The sequence below is a fragment of the Grammomys surdaster genome, unplaced genomic scaffold (assembly GCF_004785775.1).
Source record: "Grammomys surdaster isolate TR1022 unplaced genomic scaffold, NIH_TR_1.0 99, whole genome shotgun sequence".
NCBI classification, from domain to species: domain Eukaryota; kingdom Metazoa; phylum Chordata; class Mammalia; order Rodentia; family Muridae; genus Grammomys; species Grammomys surdaster.
In genome coordinates, this window is record NW_021604578.1 from 13741277 (window position 1) to 13769141 (window position 27865).

The 27865-nt window shown below is 41.3% G+C and overlaps 1 protein-coding gene across 1 annotated transcript in view; it reads left to right on the forward strand.

The window, feature by feature from the left end:
* Positions 1-215: 215 nt before the first annotated feature.
* Positions 216-27865, forward strand: part of Rgs7bp (regulator of G protein signaling 7 binding protein) — a 95829-nt gene continuing 68179 nt past the window's right edge. The window contains exons 1-2 of the mRNA XM_028784403.1: positions 216-753; positions 1677-1843. Coding sequence (XP_028640236.1) covers positions 589-753; positions 1677-1843 — 332 coding nt within the window. The 5' untranslated portion in view covers positions 216-588. The remainder of the gene's footprint in view (positions 754-1676; positions 1844-27865) is intronic.

Here is a 27865-nt window from a genome sequence, read left to right on the forward strand (position 1 = left end):
TCAAGCTCACTGAGACTGAGGGATCAAGGCGGCCCGATTAGCGCCAATCGCCTGCTGCGGAACAGCTCGCCCCTTCCAGGTCTGGCGAGCGTGGAGGGGAGGGGAGAGGCGAGCCGCGCGCACCGCTGCGGGAAGACACCGAAGCAAGAGCGACACCCCCTCCCGCCCCCCACCCTGCAGCGCAGGCTTTGAACGCCGCTTCCCCCCTATCTGAATGGGAACTCGGAGCCGCCCGGTGGCGCGTTCCTCCTCGCTCAGCCTGTCAATCCATGCCGAGAGGAAGGCGGTGCAAGCCCGCGCCAGCAGCGTCCAGCTCCCGGGACAGGGCCGGCATTGCTGCTGAGCAGAACTTGATCGCGCCTCTCCATCGCTGCTAGCGGAAGCGATGCTGCACCGCACAGGCAGCGCTTCCCCGGCTCTCCTTCAAGCTGAAGGTTACCCACCCGCGCAGCCAGCCGCAACCTTGTGAGCCGCGCGCGCCTCAGGTCCGGGCTCCGGCTGCTCCGCGGCGGCGTGCAGGGGCAACCACCGGGCCGCCCGCGCCGGGGCGCACTGCACCAGCGGCTTCGGCTTCGTGGATGTGTATGCATGAGTTCTGCACCGAATGGGCGCAAAAAGCGCCCCAGCCGGTCCACCCGCTCCTCGATCTTCCAGATCAGCAAGCCACCGCTGCAGAGCGGGGATTGGGAGCGCAGGGGCAGCGGCTCCGAAAGCGCCCACAAAACCCAACGAGCCCTGGACGACTGCAAGATGGTGGGTAAAAACTGCACCTTTTTTTTTTTTTTTTTTGGAGGAGGGGGTTGGGGGGAATCGTGTATCTTAATCGTTTGCTTGAGTGCCAGCCACTCCCCACCCTCAGCCTCCCCATGCCGATCACGTGCACGATGTACTATTTTTAAATCTGCACTCCCCCAGATGCGGGGTGACACCCAGGTCGAAATGGCCCTGCTGAAACAAGAGTCATGGGGTCTGGATCCTGGGAGTCTGGGGCTATAGGTGATGCTCCCACCTCTGAAAGAATGGTAGACGCTGCGAAAGAGGGTGAAGTGGCTGGTTCACCAGGGAGAGAGGGTGAGGGTGCGGGTGTGTGTGGTGACACAGTAGCAAACAAACCCAAACAGAGCGCAGGAGCGCTGCAGAGACTATGAAATGTCCCAGAGCCCAGGACAGGACGTGCATGCCAGTCTTTCTGTTAGGGTCCAAGCCAAAAGCGTTCAGTGATCCGGCAAGAGGTGAAAGATTTGCCTGTTGTGTCCTACTTGTGGCTTGATTTTGTTTGTTTGTTTTTTGTTTGCTTGTTTTTCTGTGCCACTTCAAATCCATACACTAGCAGTAGAAGAGAGCATCTATCTCAGAGCCCAGCATCGTTCTCTCGTGGCCTGGGAGTGGCTTGATAGCTCCAAAGATGTTCTCGTTCTTCAGAAACCAAGTCTAAATGTGGGGGCAACTGGGAAGGCAAACGGAGCCTCCATGGCTAGCTTGCAGAGGGAAAATAAACATTTGCCTTGGATAAAGAGACTTTGTCATCCTCATATCTTAACCTTTAAACAGTCCTAAAGCTCCTTAGCTGGAGATTTGGGGTGCCAGCCCAGAAGTCAGTGAAATATCTGTTTATATGTACCAAAGTAGTTAAGTTTCTGATAAGTGTTGGTGAAAGAAACTGGCTTGTTTTCCAGCTTGTCCAAGAGTTCAACACGCAAGTGGCCCTGTACCGAGAGTTGGTCATTTCTATTGGGGATGTCTCAGTCAGCTGCCCCTCTCTGCGAGCAGAAATGCACAAGACAAGAACCAAAGGCTGTGAAATGGCCCGTCAGGCACACCAAAAGCTGGCTGCCATCTCAGGGTAGGAGACTCTTGACTTTATGTGGTAATTCGTGTGCATGATACATGGATGCTGGCAAAATTCTGTGGTGACTGAGGCCTCAGAACGATCTCTACAAACCTGAGATTTGTAACCAATCATTCTCAGATGGGTGAGATCATATAAGCTATAATTATGTGAGCTGTGTTATTGGGATGATAGACAGACAGACAGACAGGCAGATAGGCAGGCATGCAGACAGACATAAATGCATGCACATGTGTGGTTTTACTCTCCAACTGACTTTTAAAAAGTTAACTTTCACGTAATTAACTGGAATTGAGAGCTTAAATTTTTGGTGAGGGGAATGCTTATGCATTAAAGTTACATTGTTCTGTTTGAAGATGATTTTGTAATCTGCTGCTGGACAAAAGGCCTGTGCTAGAGAAAGAAAAATCTTTGCTAAATCTCGGATTTAATAAACTATTTATGCTATGTGATACATTCCTATGGTGCTGCTTACAGTCAGTAAAATAAGATCTTGGGAAACAATTACATCCTTTTACTAGATGTGAAGGGGAAATTTTGACTCAAGTAAAGGTGGATTTTTTGTCATTCTTTGTTTTTACACCTTGTGGATACTGACAGATTTGAGCTAACATCAGCTACATTTACCCCCACCCCTCATTTTTATTTATCACATTTACAGATTTTCAAATCCATAGAAAGTGCTAATAATGTACATGAAAACTGCTTTTTTGGGATCCTATCTATTCTATCTGGACCTCAGTATTGACCAGTGGTTTGCCAACAGTTGCTGTTGTCAAACTAGGAGGCTCCAAAAGCATTGTGAGGATCCTCGAAGACACTAACGCTTGGTCCAGTCTTGATCAAGCCTTTACCGATTTCTCCTTTGTGAGTGTGGCTTTATCATAAGACGAGTGTGGATAAGTCTACTCACCTGACCACTTAGATCACTTAGAAAATAAACCTAATTTCTCTCCTTCCCATCTTCAATGTCAATAACATACAATGACATGAGTGGGCTATAAAGTTGAGAAAAATCTCATTGCTTCTTTTACTAACTTGTTTATGTTTGACAATGGAAATTTTATTTCATTAGAAAGATAAATTTTCCTTATTTACTTGGAGTGACATACCCCAAATATCATGCAAATCTATTTTATTTAGGGGTAAAATTGAGAAGATTTACCCTTTTCTATCCTGCTGTATTTAACAGGAAGTAAACTTGGAAGTAGGGGGAGAAGGTATTTGAGGATGTAGCTATAACAAGCACCGAGAGAAGCCAGTGTGGAACATGGAGTCATGAGTTGAAAGCAGAGAAACACTGGCTGGGCAGGAGAGCTCGGAGTTGGAAGTGAGCATCTCTAGAAATTAAAGATGAACTCATATCCAGACCCCCTTTTAGTCAAAACTCAAAATGAAAATATATTCCAATCAGAGAGGGGGGATGGAAAAATGATCAGGCATTCAAGCCAGTTGACTTTGCTGTACTCAGGAGCTGAATTCTCCGAATCTGACTCGCTCAGTCTGAAGGCATTGGATAGCTATTGAGAGCTAAGGATACGAACTGGGTGGGATTTACTCTGAGCTTGGCAACCCTTGGCTGCTTGCTTACCTCCTAATCTGAGGTTGATGCTAATGAAGGCAGTTTTATAAGAATTGGCAGAGAATGACAGTATTCATTGATGTTCGTGAACAAAAAAAAAATCTAGCATATGATTTGATACACACCCCCTTTAAATAAATAATTAAATGCAATTTGATGTTCCTTATAAGAGGTGACAGTGATATAATTGAAGGAAATCCCTTCAGTGCCTCACCATCTGGACTCCAACTAATGAAGAACGTGGTTCCTGCCGGCAGAATTCTGTGTCTGATACTGCTTTATAATGTGGCTCTCATTTCAAGCTTGATGTGAAGACTGGAAGGGAGGCTGTAAGATTCACTTCATAGCTTGAAGCGGGGGTTGAGAAATACACACACTGCTGGGCAAAGTAGAAACATTGAGTTTACCGAGTGTCTATTGTCAGTTGCCATATCTCAGCTAATTCACAGAACAGTCGCCCGAGAGGACTGTTAGCACTGATCTACAGCTCTATCTCTGTGATATTTTGGAGTTCTGAGAAGACTCAGCTCAAAGGTGCCACAGACAGACTTGATTGAAACCCACATCTCCTCTGAAATCCATACATAATTCTGCTGTATAACGGGGTGTTATATATTTTTATTATTGCTAAAATGTGGGTGAATTTAAAAAACAAATAAGCTAACTAACAGAAGTCATAAAATATCACACTTTCTGTGATTTTTATTTATATTAAATGTGTTTCCTTCAGAAAAGGCAAATCTATAGAGACAGAAAGTAAATTAATGATTGCCTAAGTCTAATGGGTATAGATAGTATCTCTTCTCAGTATAATAGGAATGTTCCAGAACTGGACAATGGTGACCCATCTAGAATTTTGTGTATTTACTAAGGATCATTGAACTTCTCTCTGAAAGTTAATGTGTCTGTTACGTGAGATACATAAAGGATAACTCAGTAAGTTCTCTCTTAAAATGTCGCCACCATCAGCATGATTAACGCTTGGTTATTTGTTGACATCATTCTTTTTCTACTCACATAGCTTATAATGAAGTAATATACATTGTAGAAAAGAACAAAAAAACAACTTGCCCTAGGCATCATCAAAACGCTAATTCTCCTCTATTTGTAGGAATACAGAAACAGGGCAAGACTTCAGAAATAACTGAAGCCATTTCTTTCTTACAGTGCATGCACATCACTTCTTCCTAGGCCATGAGTGAGTTTGGAACCAGAGGAAGGAGGCACAGTAAAAAGCAGACAGGGACAAGAAACATGAAGCAAGATTGAAGGCAAAAGGACAAAAGTAATTTAGAATGACGCCACAGATACTTTATGACTCTCATCCCTGACTAATTGAAGCCTTCTGGGGATGATAGTGTTCTCACTGGCTGGCTCTGGACAGGAAAGTCATCTTTACCAACACTGTCTCATACTGTGTTTGGATCAGCAGCTGGCCCAGCATGCCCTTTGCTTTCAAAGTATAATGTTCTTCAGAACTGACCTCGATAGGGGAATGCAAAACCTCCTCTGACAGAAGTGTCAAGCTATTATGTCTTTACAACCCACATCCTTTCCTAAATGGTGGGCCCAGGGGACAGAGGGGCTTAAAGATGAATTGTGAAAATGGTCCACAAACTTCTTCAAATATGAAATATGAAAAACTGTTTTATTAGCCAGGTCAGAATAGCATTGCTATGCACTGTTTGAGGTGTGTGTGTCTTTGTGTGTTTGTGTATGTATATGTTTGGTGTGTCTCTGTGTGTGTCCATGCATACATATCAGAGGAAGACAACAATCTAGACCCTGTCTCTTTGGAATTCCTTTCCAACTGACTTCTGAAACACCTCAAAGAATTCTTGGGGCTTTTTGGCACTTTATATTGACGATTCTGAGAGTCAATAGATTAAAGGGACTTTGGCTGCAACCGACCAGAGTACAAATGGAGATTTGGGAGTCAATAGACTTGGGATGTTTATTACATTTTTAAACTTTTGCAGAATTTATGTTCTATACCTCATTCACTTCCTTTTCTATCAATTTGTTGTCAGGCTTAGTCCGGAGCAATTGAGAAAACTGTGTGGGCTCAGTATATAGGGCAGGAACCATGAGTCCAGCCTGTCTGGTAGCATGTCCCCATCAGAGGGCACTTTGAGACTACAAGTCAGACTCTTTGTCCTGTTCTGGTGCTGATCTCACCAACCAGACTCCTTTCTTGGAAAGAAAAGAGGGGTGCACGCAGGAAGCCAACACCTTCCAGAAAGCTGCAGGACTGCTGTGACTAGTGGACTGGCTGGTCGTCTTCCCAGCACTTTGTGGTATCTGTGCTGGACTGAGTCCTCCTCACACCTTATCATCATGTCTCCTGGAAAGTCTAAGTGACAAAGGGAGTAGGGAAGACCTTATAAACAGGTGTGAGTGGGATAAAGTGAAGAGCAAGATGGGAGAGAGCTTTGACTCTGAAATAGATTAGATCTGAATAAACTCCTGCCTTCACTTCACCTCTTACTAAGGATTCATGTGTAAGCTAATAAGCAAATTGCTTCACAGTGTGACAAATGGTCTTCTGGTTCTGTGCCTAAGCACACAGGCGTGGAAACCAGACTGTCAGCCCTGCTATTTGCAAATGGTGTGACCTTGGACAGAAGGATTATGACCTTATGCCTCAGTTTCTTAAGGCAAATAAAGACCGAGTCTCATGGCATTGCGAAGAAACTGACTATCATATAGCAAGTGCCGTGAATATGTGCAGGTCAGTGTTTTTATAACTACTAAAATAGTTGAAAACTCATGGTCAAGGAACACTTATTTAAATTTTTATATTAATCCATCAAATAGTTTTCAAATAAATGCTTTAGCTGGAATAAATTTTGTTTGCCTTTCATTCTTACATTATCTTCTGAGGTATTTTCTATATTAAAAATGCCCCTAGAGAGCCATCTAATGTCCTATTCATGAACACTTTAGGATTGAAGTGGAGATGTAACAGCTTGAAGGTCAATGTAGAATTATTTTCTTTATGTAAGTCAGCCTAGATCATTCCTAGGGCTTACAAAACCTTTACACTGGCTCTTTATGGCCTGTCTGACATTGAACAGTTCTGCTAAGTTCACTGCACACCTCCATGAGAGAGTCGAATGGCTCCTCAGCCTCCTGTCTTCATTAGTCCAGCATTCCCCATTAGCTGATGTAGAATCACGAGTGTTTGTTTATGAAGTTGAGCTATGAAGACCGGAAGCATAACAGAGGGTTCAGTGATGAAAACCTCAAAGTCATTGTTGGGGATCTGGACAGATACTCCATTCACCAAAAACATCTTAATTTCCTGGTGGCCTTCTGCTTCAGTGTGCTGAATATCACAGAGACCCGTAGCAGCAGCCTCTGGGAGTTTTCTCTCCAGTCATGTTTTCCCTACGAGTCACTACGAGTCACGCTAGTGTTTTGCTTCTCCTTCCCCCTCGATGTGTTTCAGTTCTGTTTGGCGTCTACTCCAGTTTTTGTTTTGTAAATCTCTATTTTCCAGCCCCACTTCTACCTGATTCTGTTCTATCCTTTTGTTCTGTGTGTTCAGAAATTGGGCTGTGTGAGGGAGAGGAGTGTGAGGAGTGAGAAGAGCAGTTTATTCATGGTGTCCCTTCTGACACCTTGGCTGAGGCAGCAGCAGTTATGTGGGGTAGAAGACTGATGAGGAGCTGGCTGACATGGATTGCTTCCCACAGCTTTCTCTGAGTCTCATGATGGAGGCTGTACTAGGTGGGCTGTGGCAGCCCCAACTGTCAGCCAAACAGACCTGTGGTTGGCAGGCATGCCAGTACATCCACTCCGACCCTTATCCTCCCTTCCTTATAGAGAATTGAGCTCTTGCTGTCCCAATACTGGAATACAAGTTATGAATATGATATTCAGGAAGATAATGACGGCACTACAATTCTGAAGCCAATGGTTAGAGCTGTAATTTAAAAGTGCTATAGAGTAGGTGCTCAAGCAGCAGGACTGTGTTGTCTCAGAGTTGTGGAGGTGAGAAGGCCAAGCTGAACAGTTGAGCAAGGTTAGCCATGAGGGAGACTCTACCCCACCTCTTCCTTAGCTTCTGGTGGTTTGCTAGCAGTCTCGGATGTTCTTTGGTTTGTTGAAATGACTCTGCCTTCATCTTCACTTGGTATTTCCCTGGGAGTATGTCTGCATCTAAATTTCTCCTTGCAAGGACACCAATCATATTGACTAGGAGTCCACTCTAGCCAGGAGTCCAGCGTGGTCTTATTTAACTCGTTATACCTGCAGGACACTATTTCCCCAAACAGATCACACTCTGGAGTATTCAGGGTACGACTTCAATTTATAAATTTGAAGAGGACATAATGAAACACACAGCAAGTATTTTTATTTATTGCTCTGTCTATTGCCAAGGTAGAGTTTTGTTCAGAACTTTCTACATCCCCTCCACTTTCACAAAATAGCAACCCAAGACCAAATGTTTTATATTTGCGAGCATGGCTAACATTTTCTTTTATATGCTGTAACTGTTGGTATATGACGGTAAACCAAAACATAACCAGAGAGACAATACGGGGGAGAGTAGGAAAGAGATCACTCACCGGTCCTTCTATGCAACAACACTTACATTCTCATACAGGAAGATGAATAAGCAGTGGTCCCTTAATGGTGCCAATATTGTTACTTAGTGGCCATAAGCATCATCCCCAGCAAGTGACAAGGGACTGACACACACCAGGTTGAAGAGAGCTGTTGCTTAATTGGTTTGTTTGTTTGTTTGTTTGTTTGTTTGTTTGACTGATTGATTGATTTCTCTACATGTCTCAGGCCCCCCTCAAACTTTCTGTCTTCCTACCTAGGCCTCCCAAGTTCTGGGTTTATAATCCTGTCCCACTATGTCCTGCTTGAAAGAGACCATTACTAGCAACTAAACCCACTGCCTGAGAAATTTCTCCTTTTTACCTTTTAAACAGATCTCGTGTTGGTCACCTTGTTAGAGTCTTCTTAATAAATGTTCCAATTAGAAAGAAAATTGAATCTAAAATGAACCTTAGACAATTTACCATTGCTTCATTATTTAAACAATAAAGTTCTGGAGAACATGGTCATGTTTCTTCCACATCAGCATCCTAAGTAGCAAGTGCAGTGGTGCTCTGTGTCATGTATTTTTATTAAGTTTAAGACAAATTCTGAACTCTTATCTTGACTTTAGTGAGCATGGAGAGTCTTCATGTGTGAGGCGTCTATCAGAGTTGACATATTTTTCTGTTTAAAAATTTAAAACTAAAATACTGACTTGAGGAGCATGCCCAAGAAGCAATCCCAGGACTTACTCCTTCATTATTACAACAAAGCAATGTTTATTTTAGAGTTATGGGTAAGGTAATATTTAATTTAGATTATTACACAAACCTTGGCTTGTTGCTTTCTTTCAGACAGTAAATAATCGCTAGTCCCTGAGATGACCTTTTAGAATTGTCCCTTAAACCTTTCGTTCTGGAGAGCACGGCTGTGCTACATGCTAGGGGGAGACTTGGATAAGGCATGACCATACTGCTCACTCAATTGCATGATTTTTTTCTCTACTTTGGAAGATAAGATTATGTGGGTAAACACATGTCAAGACTACAGATTGTTATTGGATGTTTCCCTCAACTACTGTGCACCTTGTTTTTACAAAGACAGGATTTTTTCTAGGGAGCTTGGAGCTGGCTGATTTGTCAGGACTAGCTAGGCAGTAAGGCCCAGGATCCCCAGCCTACCCTCCTCTTACCAGCACTGTAATAGCAATGCTGGAACACCTTGCCCAGCTCTGCATTATGAGTGTTTGAGTCTGAACATGGGTCCTCATCTTTACTGACTTACCCATCTCCGCAACCTCCATGAAATGTGTGTGTGTGTGTGTGTGTGTGTGTGTGTGTATTTATGTGTGTCCGAAATAAGAAAAACCACATGAAAATTTAGTTGCTTATATACAGTTATATACAGATATAAACATATGCACATTCACAAAGCTAACTTATACTTATGAGATCAGATATTGTTAGATAAAGTATCTAAGCCTTTAAATTGAATTGTTTTACAAATATGTTTTGACCAATGGGAGACCCTATACTTAATCAGATTTTTAAAAAGCTGACATTAACAGACACATATTAAACTAAGAATGAACAGTAAGGTCACAGATTAAAACTCATCACAAACTAGTGTGTTCTTCCGTCACTAATGCTGTCTTGAAGTTACCTTTCTCCTTAGCCTCCTGCAGGGTTTTATCATTTTCAGCGTGTGATGAGTCTCCTTTCTTCAATCTATCTGTAACTATTCTCTAAGCTTTGAAATGTATCTATACAGGACATCACTTACTGAGCTCAGAAATGTATCTGCCTAGATGTCTCCTGCTCTGTAACATTAACAGTTCTGTGAAATCACCTGCTCTGTGACATCTCTTGCTTTGTGACATCATCTGCTCTGTGGCATCACTAGTTCTATGGCATAACCTGTTCTGTGACATCACTTGCTCTGTGACATCACTTGCTCTGTGACATCACTTGCTCTGTGATATCACCTGTTCTGTGACATCACTTGTTCTGTGGTATCACCTGCTCTGTGAAATCACCTGTTCTGTGACATCACCTGCTCTGTGACATCACCTACTCTGTGACATCACCTGCTCTGTGACATTACCGCTCTGTGATATCATCTGCTCTGTGACATCACCTGCTCTGTGACATTACCACTCTGTGATATCACCTGTTCTGTGACATCACCTGCTCCTAGCCTCCCAACAGCCTGCCTGCCTTCAGTCCTTCACCTCTTATCATCAGCTTATTCACCAGTTCCAGACTAATCGTCTCTAAATGCTCTTCTGATCTTTGTTATTTCTTTGCTTTTAAGACTTCCAAAGATCTTCCATTGCCTAAAGCAGTGTTTTTCAGTTGTGATCCTTGAATCGTCCGTATGGAAATCGCCTGCCTCCAGGTCTAAAAAAAAAAAAAAAACTGAAGATTCTGGGCATGAGGCCTGGAAGTCCAGACGGTTAACAAGCATCACCGTACTCCCCTGGAGACTCTGGAACATACTACACAGAGACCTGCTGGCCTCACACAGTGATTCTCAGCCTGGGCTACCCCAGGGGAATCACAGATGCAGCTTTAAACATTTGTAGCTCCTGACTTTCATGCCTAGAATTTCTGATTTAGTAGAATCATTTGTTGAATGCAGCCTAGGCATTAGATTTGGTGGTAGTAGTAGTTGTTGTTGTACTTTTTGTTTTTAAAATCTTCCTACAAGAGCATCTGAAGGGATTTTTGACACATGCACACACACACACACACACAACCTTCAAAGATTCAAAGAAGAATTTATTTTAATGCACCAGAAAAGCCTGAGAATGGGCAGTTAAGAATCAGTTAGGCTCATAAAGCCTCAGCTCTACCCTTATTTCTAGTTCATGGTGTTCACGCTCAACTTCATTTTATGATCCAAGACTGTGATAGGAATCTCAGCCTTGGACCCCAGGAAGAAAGGCAGAGAAAGATCTGGGCCCTTTAAGGAGTTTTAAACAGAGTTTTATTTGGAAATTCGTATAATGATCACATAGTCCCTGCATACTCTCTCTGCCTGGACAATCCATGCTTTTCTATTCTTTTCTTAAATAAAATAAAGATATTACTAATTTAAAAAGTCAGACGAAGGTCAGAAAATAACTAAGTATTATCTGGCACAGAACACAACATATTTCTTGGCCTAATATTTTATAACTTTTAATCATTTTTTTATTCTGTAGTACATACAACAGGAGAACCATACCCCATCACTCCTCACACGCAGTCTCTGTATGAAGAAGCATGTACAGCCAAAAGGGAAAGTAGTAACTTTCTGGTCACTTTTCTGAATATTAACATTATAATTCTAGTCTCATTCTGGCCTGTCAGGCTCCTGATATTGAATAGATGAGCTCCTCTCCCTCAGCCCCTCAAAAAATTAAGATTTTTCTATCTTTTAGAAACATAAAAATGTGAAGTTCAAAAACCATTTTGGAGGGCAAGAAGTTATGCAAAATGCCTTTGAAATGATCTAAGGATAATTTTCACAAGACAGGATGTGAAATAAGATAAGGCCTCAAAGAAATATTGATGATGGTCCTCTCAAGAAGTTAGTTTGTAATACTTTACCTGATACTGAGTGCGACTCAGAAACAAAAACAAATCTTTTAAATCTCCTTTAGTAAATTATGATGAACTCTTACAAGTGGAAAGTGGCAGAAGCCTGACAACACAAGAAAGTAGAAGGTCAAAGGTCAAGGTCATGAGTTCCTTAAAGGACATTGAACTTCAAGTGCAACATGCTATGTAAACAACATGTAGAGTTAAGTCATAACCATGTTTACCCAGTAATTCCATAAATTATAATTCAATGTGTATGATAATCTTTTCAACGGGAAGACATTCCTGTCTAACCCCAAAGTCAGGGCCCCCAGGAGCCACATATTCTTCCAAACACTATGACAAGCAAATAGATGAGGCCCTTGCATTCACACTGTGAGACTAGGGAGAGCAACGAATGCAAATTCGGAAGAGCATTTCAGATAGTGATCAGTGCAGTGGCAGAATCAAAAGAAGACTGTCACATTAAAGAATGAGAGATGAAGGACACGAAGGACACAGAACTACTCTCAGACAGTATGGTCAAACTTGCTTCTGAGGGGATGTTCTTCCTTGATACCTGACCTTCAGAAGGAAACAATCCTGAGATAATCTGAGCAACAAGCATTTCAAGGCATAAGGAAAAGCAAGCATAATTGCCTTAAGAATGAACTAGACTTGGCGTGTCTACAACACAAATAAGACTGTATTATAAGTTCTGGATTATCTTCAGCTGTTAAGTAACACCGATATCAGTAATTTAGTCCTTCAGGCTTTTTCCTCCCAACGTTTGTACCTCTGGAAATTGTATCTGCATCCAGGAAAGTTAGTCAGAAAATGAAGATATTAGTCGATTACATGTGTTCCTGTGTCAAAGACTTTCACAGAAGACTCATACAGCAACATATCTGAATACCTCCTTGGCCAGAATCATGGCAATTTCAAGTTTCATGCACACACCTCTCTTTATGCAACTGTCCAGGAAGAATAAATATCCCTGGTTTATCAGCCAAGGGGATTCTTCCCTGATGTCAAGGGTAGGATGTTTTATCATTATAACCTGTTGTGTTTATGTTTGTATGTGTGTATACATGTGTATGTGCATGTCTGTGATATGTATGTATATATGTATGTGAGTGAGTGTTTTAAATGTGTGTGCATGTGCGACTGCTGGTACGTGCATGTCTTGGTGCACCTGTGAAGGTCAGGGAATAACTTCAGTTCTGGGCTATCACCTTCCATCTTGTTTGAGACAGGATTGCACATGCCAGGCTGGCTGGCCCATAAGCTTCAGGACTTTCTCCTTTCTCTCCCATCTTTTCACAATAGCACTGGGATTACAGGCGTGAGCTATCTTGTTTGACTTTACATGGGATCTGGAATCCTGATCTAGGTCTTCCCACTTTTATGAGAGGTACTGTACTCACTGAGCCACATCCCCATACCCAGGGGAAGAAATTCAGCAAAACTGGTGGAAAGGAAAAGTGAGGAGCTTGTAAGTTCTTGGCATTCCTGCCTTCTCCCTGCACATTTCCTCCATGATGGGCCAGAAGGTGTACTAGGCTGCGGAAGTATAAAGGTGAATGAGGCATAGTCCCATCTTTGAGGGGGAATGCCTACCATTAGTATAGAAATTGACTTATAACAAATCATTGTAAAACAGTGGGATTGGCACTGCAGTAGGAACGTCCAGAGGTCTCAGTCAAGTCTTAAAGGAAGCAGCAATTGGTCTGGATCAGTGGGAGCTGGCTAATGAAAGAAAATGATGCTCTGGGAGGCAAACAGAAATGTCCTTTCTCTTTTCCTTCTGTGGCCTTGTGCATTATGCCATAGGAAAGCTCGGGTGATGCTGTCCAGTCTGTAACTCAATAGAAATAGAATAGTTTATTTTTACTTACTCAATTTTTTGATGGGATCTCAGTATTTTGTCTAGGCTGGCCTGGAGCTCCTGGGCTGAAACAGTTCCTCAACTTACCAAGTAGCAGAGGCTACATGCATAAGCCGTCACACCTGGTCAGTAATCAGAACGCAGATGTGCTGAGAGATGGAAAGCTGCTGTTTCTCTCTCAGATATTCTACCACATGCCCTACACCATTTACACATATTGTTTCCTGATTTAATCAGTTCAGATGAAGTGATATTTGTGTGTGATCCAGCAAATTAATAGTTTTTAAGCCTGGCATGCTGAGTGGGAAGTGTTTTTACCTGTCTATAGCAGACCAGCCATCTCTCCACAGTGACCTACTCAGAGAACTGACTCAGTAGTGTGTGGGCATCGGGGATATTGCACCAGTTTGAGGGTGCCAGGGCTGAGATCCTTCAGGTTTAATGTAGAACTTGCGCTGTTTTTCCAAGATGACAACCCTATCCAGTGCAAGCAAGATTCGGGGCTGTCTCTGAATTTTAGCTGAGGCACATGAACGAGCTTTCCTGGGTGCTCAAAATGTCTGATTGTTAAATCTCCATTTTGTAATAAGCTGGCATTCTGAAACAATGATGTGTGTAGCCTATTGGGATTTGAACCCTGGTTTCTCCGGTGCTAGTTTCTCTATTTTTGTCCCTACAAATGTTTTCTCTCCTGATCCCAAGGCTACATTCCTTCCCTTCTTCTGCCACAGACTATTTCAGAATCTTTCTTCTTCCCTGAACACACTTCCAGTTGAGAATCTTCCTCACCAGGCACATTGCTGATGTGAGGCTTTTAAAGTTTCCTTAGAAGAGAAAAACAGGAAGACAACCAACAAAATGGCGGGTGACTGAAGCTGTCGGGAACATAAAAATGGATCTTGGCTCTGCATTCCCAAAGCTTCAGCACTTTTCTCTGGACCCCAAATTTTCCAGAATTTTCCCCCTCATAATCATGTTTATTCAAATTGTTCCATCTGGCATCTTTTCTCTTGGCTGATCAACTATGCAAGTCCTAAAAATGACCCTGTAGGATGAGACTTTGATCCAACTCTAAATTCTAGGTCATTTAAGGAAGAAGCCTGCTTCATTCCAGTGCAAAGCATTTTAGCTAAAGCTGGACACTCCATCAGTAGAACAACATTGTCAACCCAGCTCCTTTGTAGGACATCAACGGCCACAGGAATAAAGCAGAAATGGTGCCAAGTGTAGGCGGGGCTTAAAAACCCAGCTTCCTGCTGGTAACAGGAAGTGTTGCAAGACTTCCTTTCCCGCCATCCACTCACTGGGGAAGAATGTGGCTCCTCTGTATTTTCATTCATATAGTCATCATTAATAAACAGAACATTTCTCACTTGCATCTTGAATATATATATATCAGCTCCTAATTTTTCACTGCCAGAAACGGTTACATTGATCTTACAAGGAACAAATCATCCCCTTTATTCTTACCAAAAAATTCCTTATTTAGGTAGAATTTAAGGAGAAATGGAGATTCAATCCTAAAATTGTCCCTAATGTACAGTGAGCACTTCATATGTACACCTTAAAGATTTGGGGAGTTACGTCATGATTCCCATTTAGTAAAATGCATTCTACTCTAGTTCATGCTTTCCTTCGGTACCATGAAGTACTTGGGACATGCACAGACTAGAGGCCAATGTGTGGAAAGTGAGACAAGGGACCATTTGTCATCTTAATCTCAAGTCCCTGTCCTATCGGTACTTTATTAGCTGTTACAGAACTCTATTTGTTTTGCCATTACGATCCTCACCTGGTCTTGCTCGTGAACGGCAGACAGTATAGACAGGCATCCCCATGAGGATGGTCCCCAAGTTCTCCCTCTCTAAATGATGAAGATGAGGAAACAAATGGCCAGAATCTCCTGGGACTGATTTGGGAATGGATATTTGGGTGAGAGCGGCTGTTGCTTTCACAAGAAAAGTGCTCCTGGTACTGTAGGATGGGTGGAGTCTCTGTTTCCATTGTGTGTGTTCTTCTAATCACCACAAACAACTCAGAACAAACTTTGGAAGCTCACCTGGAATGTTTGAAAAGCCCCCCACCGGGTGCACAAGCTGGTGGGGAGGATTGAGATCCCTGCCAATTGACATTGCTTAGGATTTGACAAGCATCCCTCTCTTCTAAACTGGGTGATGTCTGTAATTCCTGTTTTAGGCTTAAGCCCCAATGGCAGCATCTGTAGAAGCCAGCCGTGTACCATCAATGAATGATGAGGAAATTGCTCAGACTATTACAAACCACAGCATTAACCATCATGAAGAATTACTCTACAGTTGTTCCTTCCATAAAACAAGCCATACCGATTGTTTTTATATTCATAGAGTCAATCTTTTCTTTTCTGAGGCTGAAGTATGTGTTAAGCTACCAAATCTGTTCAGACTTTGAGTGGCTTTAAATGATTCCCTAAGTCTTCCTGGTAGTTATTGTCCAGGTACCGCTGCAGCTCCCATGGGAGAATGTAAGGCAAGTTCAGGTGTCTATTTAGGGTCTTGTAGAAGCAAGGCCATCTCAGTTCATTCCGGAAGACGCTGGCTCATCGCTTCAGCTTTACAAAAGGCGTTCTCCTGCCTGTGAGGAAGAAACTCTGTGGGATGTGAGGGGGAGCAAGGCAAAGAAGGAGAATGATTCAGATGAAAAGAAGAAAGAAAACGGGAAGGAGGGCCAGATTTGCTCTCTGAGAATTGTGCTGACTAAAGGGTTGGACTGCCAAGAGAGGAAGGATGAAATTGAAAGAAATGAAAAGGGACCGAATATCTGGGCGCAGGGGAAGTACTGGAATCAAGAAGGATCTCCAAAATCAGATGAGGGCAAGCGATGAGATCACGTGTTATTATACCCAGAGTGGGTGGTATAATACACTCTTTGATTGCTCGTTTCCATGTGAATTGAGAACAAAATTTTTGTGGCTTTGTTTCTCTCTTTTCCTGTTTTTTTTTTTTTTTTTTTTGCATGGCATATCAACCCTAGGGCCTCGAATATGCTAGGCGAGGCTTGACCACTGATCTACATCCCCACGGCTTACATTATTATTGTAAGACCGAATCTATCTCTCAGCCCCGTTTTCCTGAACTAATTTAATGGCCCAGGGAGGTCTTGAATTTTTTTTCTTTGTGCCTCAGTTTCCCAAGTAGCCAGAATTAACAATACTGGATTGCTAAGCCTATCTAGTCGTTCTTTCCTGAGACACCAGGAGCTAGAGGGATAGCTCAGTGGTTAGGAATACTTGTGAGTTCAGTTCCCTGCACCCAGGTTGGGTGGCTGGCAAGCATCTGTGACTCCAGCTCCAGGGGATCTGGTACCTCTTCTAGCCTCCCCATGGATACCTCCACTCACATGTACACTAACATAGACACGTATACCTGAATAAGAATGAAAGAAATATTTTAAGAAGAGACTCCAAACTTCAGATCTCTGTGTGAGATACCATGAAGTTTACATGTTAGGTAACACAATTGTCCCCAGAGCAGGAGGCCCTCAGACACATGATACTTTGTCCCTTTTTGTTTGCCTGGGACATGTGCAGAAATGCCTGATCTGTGTACATTTATCACTGTGACTTTTATCACCTTAAGCTCTTTATCGTTGTCACAGTGACCCTTTACAGGGGACAACACTTGTCAGTATCTGTCACTTCATCAAAAAAACCCTGCCAAATAAAGTTTTACAAGGGGTGGAGAGGGATATATCTTTGGTTTTGAGTAATTAGCTAATGAAAGCCAAGCCTATTTAATTAGCCTTGGAAACTTGTTAAACACTCCTGGAATTGACCCAAAGAGAATAAATGACAGGTACTTATCTATCTTACCTAAAGTCAAAAGAAGAAAACTGTTTAATTATTGTAGAGCTTGGACATCATCTTGCATTAAACAGGAGCCAAAAATCATATTATGATCAAGATCAAGACACATAGCATGTCAAATATAAAACTCCGAGTTCTGTATACATGCCAAATACTGGATGTATCTATCTTAACTCATCTAAATGAGACCCTAAGGGGAAATGTTTTTAAACCTGATTTCTTTGTATTTACATGACTTAGCTAGAAGGATTTAACTGAAAGAGAATAAACATTTTGTGTACAAGAGTGACAAATTTTAATCTATATAAAACAATTATGCCTATTTCTGCATAGGTATTTCTGCATTTCAAAGAGTGTTCAATTCACTCCATGAAGAACTTCTGCTAATAGGTGTGAGACCTGTGCTATACATTTCCTTTCCAATAGTCAACTTACCCCAAATTCTATGGCTCAAGATTATATGTAGCTTAGGGGATCAACCATCCATCCTTCACTTATGCCTCCCCCAGCTTTCCACTTGCCTCTTCCAATAAAAAGTGTGCAGGTATGTTAAGGCTGCAGACCAGCAGTCCCCAACCTTCCTAATGCTGTGACTCTTTAATACAGTTCCTCATGTGATGGCGACCCCATCCATAAATTATTTTGCTGCTACATCAAAACTGTAATTTTCTACTGTTATAGATTGTGATGTACATAGCTGTGTGTTTCCAATGATCTTAGGGGAACCCTGTGAAAGGCTCATTAGACCCAATCCCCCAAAAGGGGTCAAGACCCACAGGTTGAGAACTACTGCTCTAGAAAAAGGAGTTAGGCTTAGAGAGGCATGTGTGGCCTGCAAAAGAGAAGACAATTAGAGAAGAGCTTTGTGCACTTAGGAAAGCTGGGTCAACTGAGTAACCTGTAAGTTCATGAAACTAAAATGCAGTAAATTATATCATAATTTACTTTGTTTTGGTAGTTCCTTCTAGTTATGGATTTTGTGTCTGTGTCTGTAGTCAGCATAAGTATTTCCTGGGTCAATATTCTATTGTTAATACAATTAATACTTCTGGCCATCTTAATGTCAGTCAGTTCCCCCCAACTCCTAAAATTCCAGGGCTCTGGAACTGGTCTTATTAGTATTTCATATTATATTAGTCACCGAAGAAATATTGCACATGAGCCTACTTACCAGTCTGCAAACACAGGTACCACACAGCATCACTGAGCCATAATCTCATGGTCCTGCTTCAGTTTGGTTTATCTTTGTTAACTGAACACAAGGTCTCTTGGCTCAGCTCTCATAGTCTATTTTCCAGATAATAAAAATTTCCAGAGAAAAATTTTCCTCCTTCTCCTGAGACAAATGAGTTGTTTTCAAGCCTGTCTATAGATGTAAGTCAAATCGACAGAGGCAGAGACAGAGATAGCAAAAGAGCTACAGATAAAGAAGTGTGCCCACAACTAGAACCATCTCCACCTCATTACAGTCTGCTGAGTTAAGTGGAGAATAAGCAGCCGCTGACCTTCCACCTCTTTCTAGGCATCCTATGAATTCCTTTCACCCACACTGTCATTATTTGGGTTGTTTGTTGTTTGAACCTACAACTACAGAGATAAAGTGGGTACCAGGTGATATTCTTGGTTTCTGAGAGATCTATTGGGCCCTGAGAGGTCACTCATCCTTTGTTGATAATATAGACACCACAATAATTATCCTCTTGCTTTTCCAGGGCACAGTACTTCCATAAAAATATTCTTAGTCCTCTTTGCACCTCTATGAGCTAGAAATCATCTTTATTTTACTTACAAAGAAACTGAAGCTCAGAAAGGAAAACACGGACACTTACTTTCAGCTACACAACATGGGCATTTGGAATGGGGAAGTTGGCTCCTAATATCTATCTTATAGCTTTGCCCATCATTCTACTGGGACCCTTTATGACATTGTCTTTAAGGAATTTCTGAGTTAAGATTAAGAAGATTCTCCTATCACTTGGAGTAGATAGCTATTTTTATTTTCCCCCGTATTTTTGCCTTCAATAGTTCTGATAGATTGTACAGATCTGAAGAACTCTGCTAATAGAGGGGACATTGAGAAGTCCCAGAATCTTCAGAGGCGAAAGAATCTAGCCTTCACTGAGATTTCTAAAGAGAGGATTCTGAGTATAACATGGGACCTGGATTCCTCCCATCTGGAGCCTTGAAAGCGAACACATCAGTATGAACTGAACTCTGCATCAGCAAACCCAGAATTTTATAGTCCAGGATACTTTGCCTCCTTACTCTTCTACAGATAAGTGAAATTCAAGTAGTTCTTCCTAGCTTGAAATTTCTAGCTTAGAAAAATGATAGATTAAAGGATCACTTTCCTCTAACCTTGGTACACAGAACATTTTCCATCCAACTGCAACCAGGGAGGGCTAATAGTCTCAATGGACAAGTTCTACTCCAAACAACAGTTGTATGGACAATTAGAATTTTAAGGTATGGATGCTCCAGCCAATTTAGTGGGCATCTAATGGGGTCCAATTATACCCCTAGCAGTACTGAACAGAAATATAAAAGGATTTCTGGAAATGTCTTGATGGGCCACTTGAAGCTAAGCCTGAAGGAGGGGCTAGAGTTCTTGAGATCTGAGGTCTAATGCTGAGGGGGTTGTAGCTTTGTGTCTAAGTGGAAAGCCTGAGACACTCCAGTTTCCCACAAATTGCAGCTCCTTATTTGCTCTTCAATCTTTCCTTAGTACTAGCTCTAAAGCAAGCATTCGAAGCTCTCTAAAACCTGAGCAATTACAAAAATACACTACATAACCAGCTTTCAAGACCAAATATACCATGAAAATTGACTAAGAAGTCACCAGAGCAATATACCTGGATGCTGTCAGATTAAGACAGAGCAATTGCAGGATATTTTGAGAGTCTCTGTTATCTGGTTCTCTCTTCAGTTTCCAAAAGCTAATTTTGAGAGAGTCCCAGTACATATGTTTGAGAGGCCTTGACTCCGACAGCAGCTTGGTGAACACAGTGGGCCCCAGGGGAGCTTTTAAAAATAATGATTCCTGAGCTCCACCCAGATCAATCAAGGCAGAACATCTTGGGGTGAGATGAGGGCTCAGCATGGAGGGAAAAAAATGCTCTGAAAGTGAGTTGAGAACCTCAGTAGGAGTTAAGAACCTCCAGTGGAGAGCAAAGACCCTATTTACAGTCTCTGCAAAACGTTTTAACCAAGAAAACTCTGGCCACTCAGAGTATCGGATTTCTTATCACTTCTAAGTTTGCCAGGGGCTACAAAAATCTGTATGTCATTACAGTGTGACTTATAGGGTGACGTTAACAAATGGTCTAAATGTGTAATAGGGAATTAATTTAAATTTCTAACACCAAGTAAACAAACAAATGGCATTAAGTATAACAGATTATCAGTCAGCTTTGCTCTGATTCTAGTTTTGACACAAGATATGGATTATATATAGATGGATAGGTATATTATATAGATATATAGATATATAGATGGATAGGTATATAGATATATAGATATGTGATATGATATGGTGATACGACAGAGATGAGGGGAGTGTGCAAGGATATTCACAAAAATCTTTACAGGTTTCCCTCTCTAGAAACTGACTTTATTTTTTTCATTTTGGTGTCTGTGTTTTTAATTCTGTATTAAATATTAAGGGGGAAAACCCTACTCACTGATATCAAGACCTGAACATTCATGTTAGGTCAAGTTGCAGAAATTTTCAAAACTAATTAGTTTGTGCATGCAGAGCTTTATCTATGTGTATTTGTGTTGAGTTCTTTCCACTGCTGGGGATGAAGGTGAGCCTCACGTGTTCTCAACAAACACTCCACCACTCAGACCCCAAATTTTAGCTCTTAAGTTATGCAGTAGCTGCAAAACCCTGCCACTTCTCTTGTCCTCTGCATTCTTATAAAGATGCGCTAGCCTTAGACATAGTCCTCTCTCTGGAAACTGGAGATCAAGGGAGAGGTGGGAGGATGAAGGACTGTCTCCTGTTCTGGGTCCTGGCAGAGCTGCCCTCATTTTATTTCAGAGAATAATGACAGAGGAAGCAGGGGAGAGGAAGTCACAAGGCCAGAGAGCTAGGAGAAAAGGCTCCTGAACCATTCTCCTTCCCTAGAGCATCTTGTCATACTTATTGCCTGGTGTGTATATTGTTATGGAGATAAAACAAGAGGCATCAGTGAAAGAGGTTAGGACTCATTCAGGCACACAACTTCTTAATACATTTCCATCAATTCTTGCTCACCTCTAAGAAGTAAATGGCAAGCCAGTTATTTAACAGACACACAACCTCAGAGAAATATCTTCTGCAAACCTCAGAAGCTTCCCAACAAATAAGGATAACAACAGCAACAGTTGCCATGAGAATGGACTGGTATGATGTAGTTATAGAAATAAGTGAGACCGAAAGCATATAACACAGGCTCAGCAGGTGCCACCTACTATTATTATTCCAGTACTCTGTGGCTAAAACACCTGGGGCATTGAAAACATTTTCATTTCCAGAAGCCAGAGAAAGAGAAGTAGACACAAATGGATATTTGGAAAGTAATATTTTACTTAGAAAAATCTAACTTTTATAAATAATTAATTTTTTATTTTACAAATATTGATTTTTGTTTTACCTGTATGTATGTCTGCATGAGGGTGTCAGATCCCCTGCAACTGGAGTTACAGACAGTTGTTAAGTTGCCATGTGGTCTGCTAGGAATTGAACCCAGGTCCTCAGAAAAAGCAGCCAATGTTCTTGACCACTGAGCCATCTCTCCAGCCCTGAGAATCTAATATTTTACCATTTCAGCACTTTAAAGGGGGGGGGGGAAGGATTGCCTTAAGTGTTAAAAAAAATATTTCTTTGAGGTCTGGCACCAAGAGTAGAATATTTCATTTTAGAAAGAATGCCTTAGAGAAATGATGAACTATTGACAAAGACTACAGTAGCACTAGAAAATGACTTCAGGTTAAAGGCAAGTGCTTCTCTGTCATAAACATGATTGAAGTGATTGGGCAAGGCTAGGGAGATGGCTGTCAGTAATATGCCTGTTATGCATGCACGGGGACCTGAGTTCAATACTCAAAACCCACATCAAAATCTATGCATGACCACACACACACACGCACACGCACACGCACACGCACACGCACACGCACACGCACACGCACACGCACACACCTGCAATTTTAAAGCAATGGAAGAGGAGACAGGAGGATTGCTGGGCCTTCATGGCCACAAGCCTAGCTCTAGTTTCAGTGAGAAACCTGTCTCAAGGGATTAAGATGGAAAGAACGATAACAGGACTACTCAAAGTTCTCCTCTGGCCTTTACATGCAAACAGGAACATGTAACTGCATATGTACTATGTATGTACCACACATATATTTGCATACCCACAGAAAAAGAAAAGATGTTTGATTTTTTTTAGTTACTAGGCCTCTAGAAATATTTTCATAATAACATAATAGATGCACATATTATAACGACTCTATCTTGATCTGATTTTATAGTTGGGCTCATGGTTCAAGAGCTCCAGGACTCAGGGAAGAAACCAGGGTGGGGGGAACTTAACTATTAATGATTTCAGTACATGGACTTTACTATAATAAATGGGTTATGAGATCAAGCATAGGCCAGTAGTTTCAAAAGTGATGGTGTCCGTTAGACCAGACTCACCTTGCTGGTGAGTGAGTTCCAACTTCTGAGGCTGATTTGCTTAATCTGGGACATGACCTATACTCCAGAATCTTTTAAATATTCCCTGAGGTGATTCCAGTGTGTAGACAAGTCTAAGCACAAGTGGCAAAGACAGCAGATCCATTTGAACTGGCATAGCCATCAAGGAGAGATTTTTTACCTCTTTCCTAAATTGGTTCCCAGAGAGGAGCAGTGGAAAGCAGCCCAATTGCACTCCTCTCTGTCCCTTGTTTTCCCCTATTCTGTGTAGGAAAAATTACCTCAACCCAGGAAACACTCTATGTCATCCAAAGCAATGACTGTGAGCCTTGTTTTGCCAGCATCATATTGCCTCATGTTCTCAGCATCCTTTAAACAATGCCAGCATCACATCTAATGACTAAAGGTCCACCTAAAACCCTCTGAAAGAAGTCTTTAAGTTTTTTTTAGCAATATGAATTTTAATGTTTTATTTTTTAGTAAATAAAACTACAGGCTTTTCTAATATTATTTACTTTAATTCTTTCTTTTTTATTTATTTTTTATTGGATATTTTATTTATTTACATTTCAGATGTTATCCCTTTTCCCCATTCCCCCTCCCAATAAACCCCCTATCCCATCCCTCCTCTTCCTCCTTTTTGCTTTTATACCATTTTAAATTACATGCAAGTATTAAGGTCAGTTGTAGCTTGAGGAACTAGCAATACAATAGATTCAAATATTCAAGGAACAAGCAAGACAATAAACACAAATAGTCAAAGGACAAGTAAGGCAATAAGCAAAGTCCCATGATTACTTCTGTGATCACTGGCTTATCAGGATGACCAAAATATCTGAGCCTACTTCCCTGTCCTAGCCCAAATTCATTTTCATGCCTGAAGCCTTCTTCTTTGTTCTAGCCTAAGATTTAGATTCCTGCCTGAAATTACTTCTTTGTTCTAGCCTAATGTTAGATTCCTGCCTTAAGCCCATTTCCTTGTCCTTGGCCAATGTCAGATTTCTGACAAGCAGCCCCTAAAGCTCTCCACATCTCCCCCTTTTATATTTCATTAACAAGACTGAGTCTGTCTTAAGTCATTCTGACAAGAATGCCTTCCTTACCCATCATGGAATATGCATTATCCAAAGCAATGCACTTTGTCTTAGGTTGGTAATGCTCTGTGCAGAATCTTACCCGTCCTTGGCTTGCCAGCCTGTTAATTTAATAACTCTTTCTGGGGGTCCATTTTCAGTTTCAAGTCACGTGCTTTGGTTGCCAACATGTTGACGTTGTTAAAGACAAGCTTTCACACGATGGGCAGGAATATAAGTATTCCCAGGACAAAAAGGGATAGCATGATCTAGCTTTATATGCCATTCTTGACACTTGACCAAAATGGAAATACTGACCTCAAGCCATGGATAATTTTATCAGCATTATCTGCAGCATCAAAGCACAGCAGAGCAGCATTCTTTAAATTCATAATCTCACTATGCAAAGTTAAAACATCCAGAGAGGTGTTAGAATTATGCCAAATAACCTGCAAGTGTCTTTAATCTTTTTCCTAATTATAGTGACTATCATTGTAAACTTTAGAACTAACATAACTCCATTTATATTTGGCATGACATGAGATGGCTCCTTACTCTTAAACCCTGAACTTCCTTCCAATAATTTGGATAGGATAAAGAGCATCAATTCAATATTCCAAATGCCTATCTAACTCCTCTTGTATACTCAACACATTAGTAGCACCTTTTTTTTTTTTTTTTGCTAAATGATTAACAAAGTTACCTGTCTTTAACTTCTTGTGTCAAAGCAGTTGCAGAAGCAGTGGTGCTAGCAATTAATATAATTAAAGCTGTTATACCAGCAATAATCAAGTCCACTACCCTCTTGCTTCTGCTTAAAGCCTAATTCACTTCTTCTAGTACTTGCAAGCTTTTTTCTTTTTCAGAAAACTAAGGTTCTGTAATACTCAGGGCAATAAAACAAAAGCTGGTTGATAGAAACCCATAACACACATGCCATGTTTCAACACACTAATACAATTAGAAAGTATACGGTCAATGCAACTTACAATAAATACTGTAGAAGAAACAACTTGACAATTAAAGAGCCTTAACACATGCACTAACACTTGTTTGAAATCCAGATCCTGTCCCAACTTTATCTCTTACTAACACAACATCATAGAGAACTGCAACTAACTTCCAAATATGTCTCTGAAGATGTCCAGATCCATCCTTCCAAATGAAGACTGTTATTTCCAATATTGGATTGATTTCTAGACCAGTCCATGATCGAGTCTGAATAACTGGTCACATTTAAGAAATATACAAGAGTCATTATAACTTCTCTTTTTGATTCTCTGTACCACAAGGTCTAAAAACTTGAGGCAAGGCAGCTTGTCCCATCTGGGATATAGGCAAGCAAATGTGGGTCAGGAACATATGTCCAATACAGCTTCCCGTCACCACTGTCTTTAATTTTATATTACATGACATTACCAGACCAAGACCAGACAAAAATATCAGCCAGAAGCCAACATGTTTGAATGGCCACTTGAAAGGATCACCAAGCAAATGAGCTGGAATTTGTTCTTGTCACTGTTTTGTTTGATGCTGAGGTCAAACCCAGCCCTAGAAGTTAAGTTTTCAATGAAGCTCCCTTTGCCTGAATTTGCATGTCTACCAGTAAGAGAGTGAAGTAAGCTGGGTCAAATACAAACTTAACTTTTGAATTGAGAAATGAGAAAGGCATCTGCTTCTATTTTTTCAACAGTTAGAGTTTTATTGCTTTCAGTGGAAACAATGATCTAAGGTTTGGTTTAATGCTAGTTTAAAGCCAAAGGCATTGTGCCCTCCTAGGTTCTATCTGAAGAGAGAGCAAGACTGTATAATGGATGTGGGTGATGTAGGATGGGAGATGACATAGAAGAGGACTTGCTGGCCTGAAATGATAAAAATGGAGCTTCAATATGTAAAAACACTTTTATGATAAAAATAATCTTACATTATCCTTTGGACATACCTGTGTGGTATTTTTATTTCTGTCTATAAGTAAAGAAAGGAAGCCAGTAGAGATGAAAGTATCTTACCCAAGGTCACATAGTCTATAAATGGTAAGGTCAGTGTTTGAACACACATCCCTCTGATTCAAAGACCACCAGACTCTCAATTGTACCACCACTGGGAGAATATAAATAGTATCTGGATGTTGTTCTAACTTATTAGACAATTGTAATTTTTTTTAATTTTCTCCTAATTTTCGATACTACTGCCAGGCTTAATTCTGTTTATCGCTCAATAAATGATGAAATGTGTCAGGTTTTCTTTTTTTTTTCTTTTTTTTCCAAGCAAGAGTAGCTGACTGTATTATCTTAAGCAAGTAGGAGAACTGATTGGAAGGTAACAGTAAGACCATAGGAGTGAATGGGAAGCAGAAAAAATGCCTTGGGAAACAGACATGAGCCAAGAAACTGTACAGACTCCCAGGCTCCCAGACTACATAGCATATATCAGAAGAGAGATGACTGGAGTATTGCCCCACCCAGTGCTCTAGTGAGCACTAATGCTCCAAATGAGACACAAACCTCCCTTCCCTTTGGGCCACTCACCTCCACTTCAAAAGGAACTCAGGGAAAACAGTGGGAATCAGTTAGTTGCATACAGCATTCTAGCTTCTGGGAGGAGAGAGAGAGAGAGAGAGAGAGAGAGAGACAGAGAGACAGAGAGACAGAGAGACAGAGAGACAGACAGAGACAGAGAGACAGAGAGACAAGACAGGGAATATGACTCTTCCCTGCCCTCTGTAGTGACATCTTGAACCCTCAAGGCCACTAGCAATGAGATGATTCAGAATGCCAAATGTTGAACAACCGACAGAACATCTCTTGAGAAACGACACTGGTTTAAGAAGATCTACATTCTAATAGTCTTTCTATAGTTTTTTTTTTTTTTTTTTTTTTTTGGTTTTTTGAGACAGGGTTTCTCTGTGTAGCCCTGGCTGTCCTGGAACTCACTCTGTAGACCAGGCTGGCCTCGAACTCAGAAATCCACCTGCCTCTGCCTCCCAAGTGCTGGGATTAAAGGAATGCACCACCACTGCCTGGCATCTATAGTTCTAAAAGTCTTATTCAAAAGAAATCCAAGAAACTTTGCACGCTATTTTATAAAGAATTTTTTTTTAATTAAAAAAAAAAATCAGTGGTTAATAAGTAAGTCATTGGAGACATTGGTCAATGTGCACTTGGAGAGGAACACAAAATTCTGCCCCTGCAGAGTCCATGTGGAATCCTCCACATGAGGAAGCCAATGGGATTATATGGACAGTTAGTTTTCTTATCCAGCTCCATGACATACACCCAAACACACAACAGAGTCCTAGCTGCTCCAGCTAGAGTCTGGAAACACACGGCTTGTTCATCTATTCGGCTCTTCCTTGTTTAGCCTCATCTGTTGTACTTTTCTCTGTGTTAGCCAGGATGTTTTCAGCACCTGTTCCTTTAAATATGAAGACAACCAAATGTGTAAATCCAGATCCCTTCCAAAAAAAAATCTTCATTATGTATGTGTGTGCTGGGCTCATCCACGTATGTTTGAAAATTTGTGTGAATTTAAAAATTTGCAAGACTTACAGTCAAGTTTTCAAAGCGCATGCAGAATTTAGGTAATTTAGACAAAAACCTTTTGTTGGAGTGCCAGAGATACTACTGTATGTCAACAGTGTTCAAATATGTCATTCATTTGGAAAGTCACCCCCTGCTGTGTCACAGTTGCCCCTGCACACACACACAGAGTCACACACACTCTCACACACATCACATACATAATCACACACAGTCTGTGTGTGTGTGTGTGTGTGTGTGTGTATGAGAGAGAGAGAGAGAGAGAGAGAGAGAGAGAGAGAGAGAGAGAGAGA